The sequence below is a fragment of the Capra hircus genome, chromosome 9 (genome assembly GCF_001704415.2).
Source record: "Capra hircus breed San Clemente chromosome 9, ASM170441v1, whole genome shotgun sequence".
NCBI lineage: Eukaryota > Metazoa > Chordata > Mammalia > Artiodactyla > Bovidae > Capra > Capra hircus.
In genome coordinates this window covers 57,175,436-57,179,925 of record NC_030816.1, presented here as the reverse complement: position 1 = coordinate 57,179,925, position 4,490 = coordinate 57,175,436, and the positions used below count along the sequence as shown (strand labels likewise).

The 4,490-nt window shown below is 51.1% G+C and overlaps 1 protein-coding gene across 1 annotated transcript; it reads left to right on the top strand.

Moving 5' to 3' along the window:
* CTGF (connective tissue growth factor) lies at window positions 644–3,976 on the top strand. The gene is made up of 5 exons (XM_018053225.1): window positions 644–1,035; window positions 1,152–1,374; window positions 1,664–1,915; window positions 2,034–2,245; window positions 2,621–3,976. Exons 1-5 carry the CDS (start codon window positions 970–972, stop codon window positions 2,915–2,917), a joined length of 1,050 nt encoding a protein of 349 aa, XP_017908714.1. The 5' UTR covers window positions 644–969; the 3' UTR covers window positions 2,918–3,976.

The following is a 4,490-nucleotide window of genomic DNA, read 5'->3' as shown; positions in this document are numbered from 1 at the left end:
GAACACAAAGAAAGAGTGTGGAAATCTCTCCCATAAAACTGCATCCATACTCAGACCCCTGGCTTTATTCTTTCTACTCTGGCCATGGGCACCCACGTTATTTCATGTGACAAGTGATCAATTTCCTACATCCCCAACATATGGAATTCAGAGATTTGCAGGTATGCATCTGCTTCTTGGGGATTTCAAGCAGTTAAAGAAAATGAACCCCTCTTGTGCCCTCTGAAGAGTTTCAAAGGCAGACAGCCTCTAAAACTAAAAATCATTACCAAAAAATAAAAAGGAAACCTTTTCGAATTTTTCAGGAATCCCTGCTATTAGCCTTTTTTCTCTCAGCTATCTCCTACAAAGGATTTACGTCAGTGGGTAGAACAGGCACAGCTATCAGAAACAGAAATGAGTGGTATTTTTTTTAAAGTAGTATAAAAATAATAATAAAATCACTGCCGAAGTGTTTTTATATGATATAAATCAGGAGTGATGCGAAGAGTCAAGGGGGGAAAAATCCTATTTGGTGGCTGGAAATACTGAGCCCTTTTTTTTTTTTTTTTGGTGAGCTGGAGTGTGCCAGCTTTTTCAGACGGGAGGAATGCTGAGTGTCAAGGGGTCAGGATCAATCCGGTGTGAGTTGATGAGGCAGGAAGGTGGGGAGGAATGCGAGGAATGTCCCTGTTTGTGTAGGACTCCATTCAGCTCATTGGCGAGCCGGGGCCGCCCGGAGAGTATAAAAGCCTCGGGCCGCCCGCCCCGGCCTCACACAACAACTCTTCCCCGCAGAGAGGAGGCAGCCAGTGCGACTCCCACCGCCGGCGACCCACCTCCTCCAGTCCGACGGCAGCCGCCCCGGCCGACAGCTCCCGAGACCGCAGCCCGGCGCGCCCCTACCCCCGCCTCCGGCCCAAACCCGCGCCGCCCGCCCGGCCAGCCGCCTCTCGCCGCCCGCCGCCCGCCGGCTGCAGCGCCCCGACCATGTCAGCCACCGGCCTGAGCCCGGTCCGCTGCGCCTTCGTGCTCCTGCTCGCCCTCTGCAGCCGGGTAAGCACCGGAGACCCCGCAGCGGCCGGCGCCGGGGGGGAGGGACGCGGAGGGCGGGAAGGGGGCCAGGCGGCGCCGAGGGGCGTGCGTCGGCTGACCGCCGCCTCCCTCCGCAGCCCGCCTCCGGCCAGGACTGCAGCGCCCCGTGCCAGTGCCCTGCCGGCCCGGTGCCGCGCTGCCCCGCCGGCGTCAGCTTGGTGCTGGACGGCTGCGGCTGCTGCCGCGTGTGCGCCAAGCAGCTGAGCGAGTTGTGTACCGAGCGCGACCCCTGCGATCGGCACAAGGGCCTCTTCTGCGACTTCGGCTCCCCGGCCAACCGCAAGATCGGCGTATGCACCGGTAAGACCTGCAGCCCCCGCCCCCACCCCACCTCCCCGGGCCTCTCGCCCCCGACCTAAACACTGGGGTCCCGGAGCGGGGCACAGTCGATGACCTCGTCCCTCACACCCACCTTCCCGCTAACGGAAAATAACGCCGCTCGAATTGGGTCCCTTCCTCCCCTTCGGCTGTTTCCAGCCTTCCCCCTGGAGCCCAGCTTCCAGCTCCCATCCCCGATGCGCTTCCTGTTGGAGCCTCCAGAATGACGCTTGAGCCCTGCATCCCCCCCTTTTCCCTTCCTCTCCTTCAGCTAAAGATGGTGCCCCCTGCGTCTTCGGAGGAACTGTGTACCGGAGCGGAGAGTCTTTTCAGAGCAGCTGCAAATACCAGTGCACGTGTCTGGACGGGTCGGTGGGCTGCGTGCCCCTATGCAGCGTGGACATCCGGCTGCCCAGCCCCGACTGCCCCTTCCCGCGGAGGGTCAAGCTGCCCGGGAAATGCTGCGAGGAGTGGGTGTGTGATGAGCCCAAGGAGCACACCGTGGTCGGCCCTGCCCTCGCAGGTGAGCTGAGCCTCCTGCGTGATTCTCCCTCAGGGGCCGAGTCCTGACTTGGCCGAGGGCAGGGGGAAGTGTCTTAGCCTAGTGTCTCACCTTGTGTTTGTGTGCTCTGCTCTCATAGCTTACCGGCCGGAAGACACGTTTGGCCCAGACCCAACCATGATCCGAGCCAACTGCCTGGTCCAGACCACAGAGTGGAGTGCCTGTTCCAAGACCTGCGGAATGGGCATCTCCACCCGGGTTACCAATGACAACGCCTTCTGCAGGCTGGAGAAGCAGAGCCGCCTCTGCATGGTCAGGCCTTGCGAAGCTGACCTGGAGGAGAATATTAAGGTATGGTGTTCTGTTTCTGTTGACTCCTGGTCATGGAACAAGAGTGGACTGGCCTACAGCTAGGTCTCTTATCACCCCTGTTACAGAGGCCTGTTATCTCCAAAAATACCATTGAGCTGTTTTACCGGGATGAGACCTTCCCTAATAGAAACCACCAGTTTTCTACTAGGAAATCCTCCACAGCCCTGTTTCATTCAAGACACCCCCAAAGATGCCATGTCTATTTTTGGAAAACTGGCAAATGAGACTCAAACTTTCCCTCCTCAAAATATAAACAGAAGTTAGATGCCCGGGAGACTAGAACACACAGAGGTTGAAGAAAGCCACACCCCTTGCAGAGTCATTGATTTTTCTCTCCTCCCTTGTCTTCCTCAGAAAGGCAAAAAGTGCATCCGGACCCCCAAAATCTCCAAGCCTATCAAGTTTGAGCTCTCTGGCTGCACCAGCATGAAGACATACCGAGCTAAATTCTGCGGAGTGTGCACAGACGGGCGGTGCTGCACCCCTCACAGAACCACCACCCTTCCTGTGGAGTTCAAGTGTCCTGATGGGGAAGTCATGAAGAAGAGCATGATGTTCATCAAGACCTGTGCCTGCCATTACAACTGCCCTGGAGACAATGACATCTTCGAGTCACTGTACTACAGGAAGATGTATGGAGACATGGCCTAAAGCCAGAGACAGTGAGACATGTGAACATTTTAGGCTGTCACTTGAATCAATTCACATCTTATTTTTGTGTACACGTGATTTCAGTGGCACAAGTTATCTAAATCTGTGCTTCTAACTGGGGAAAAGAAAAATTCCCACCAAATTCAAAACACTGTGCCATGTGATATTCAAACAAATAGTCCATCAACCCCAGACACTGGTTTGAAGAAATTGAGACTTGACCATAGGACTGTATTAGTGTACAGCGCCAGCATGTATGCTAGGAGCAGTGGGAGGAGGCCAGTAGAAAGTCTTGTCATCTTTAGGGGTAGTGATGTGACTGCTATTTGGAATGTCACTGAAAAGAAAAACTTTAGCATGCTCACTGACCTGCCTATAGCTCCAGCGACAGCTCGGATGTGCATTCTCCAGCCATCATGAGGCTGAGGCAAGTTCGTCTTTTAAGTCAGAACAGCAGATTCAGCTATGACATTTCTGATTCGATGACATTGTTCAGGAATCAGAATTCTGTCTATTAGACTGGACAGCTTGTGGCAAGCTAATTTGCCTGTAACAAGCCAGATTTTTTTTTATTGATACTGTAAATATTGTGTGTATATATATATATTTGTACAGTTATCTAAGTTAATTTAAAGTTGTTTGTGCCTTTTTATGTTTTTAATGCTTTGATATTTCAAGTGTTAGCCTCAATTCTGAACACCATAGGTAGGACGGAAAGCTTGTCTGATAATTCAAAGCATGAAATGGATATTCAAATAGAAATTCTGTGCAGTTGGAGCAACAGTCCATCCAAACAGGTTGTTTGCTGAAGATGAGGCAGTGATGTCCTTCAAAGTCTGATCTGTAGGTTGGAAATGTGGTAGCCTCACTTTTAACGAACAAATGACCTTTATTAAAAACGAGTGGCTCTGTATAGCTGATTGGTTTTTCCACCTGGAAGCATTTGTCTCTACTTTGACTATGACTGTTTTTTGGACAGTTTATTTGTTGAGAGTGTGACCAAAAGTTACATGTTTGCACCTTTCTAGTTGAAAATAAAGTATATATTTTTTCTATAAAGGGCTTGGTTTTTCATTTATTAAACGGGAAGTTTTTGTCTTAAAACTATGCACTTATATAATTTTCTAGATATCTTTTTCTCCTCTATCCTTATCAATTGGTTGACCCCTTCAATAGAATTTTTACATAAACATATTTCACAATGAATCAGGTGTCACAAATTTACAGGCATACACACTGTTGAGCACATGGGCACTTTTCATTATCTTTGCTGCTGCTGCTGCTAAGTCGCTTCAGTAGTGTCCAACTCTGTGCGATCCCATAGACGGCAGCCCACCAGGCTCCCCTGTCTCTGGGATTCTCCAGGCAAGAACACTGGAGTGGCTTGCCATTTCCTTCTTCAATGCATGAAAGTGAAAAGTGAAAGTGAAGCTGCTCAGTCCTGTCCAACTCTTAGCGACCCCATGGACTGCAGCCTACCAGGCTCCTCTGTCCATGGGATTTTCCAGGCAAGAGTACTGGAGTGGGTTGCCATTGCCTTCTCCATTATCTTCACAGTACTTTATAAATACTT

What these genes read in the sequence shown, in the direction of transcription:
- CTGF (XM_018053225.1), top strand. Translation starts at nt 970, where the DNA reads ATGTCAGCCACCGGCCTGAGCCCGGTCCGCTGCGCCTTCGTGCTCCTG. An exon ending in TGCTCGCCCTCTGCAGCCGG is followed by an intron (nt 1,036 to 1,151) that starts GTAAGCACCGGA and finishes CTCCCTCCGCAG; the next exon opens with CCCGCCTCCGGCCAGGACTG. An exon ending in CAAGATCGGCGTATGCACCG is followed by an intron (nt 1,375 to 1,663) that starts GTAAGACCTGCA and finishes CCTCTCCTTCAG; the next exon opens with CTAAAGATGGTGCCCCCTGC.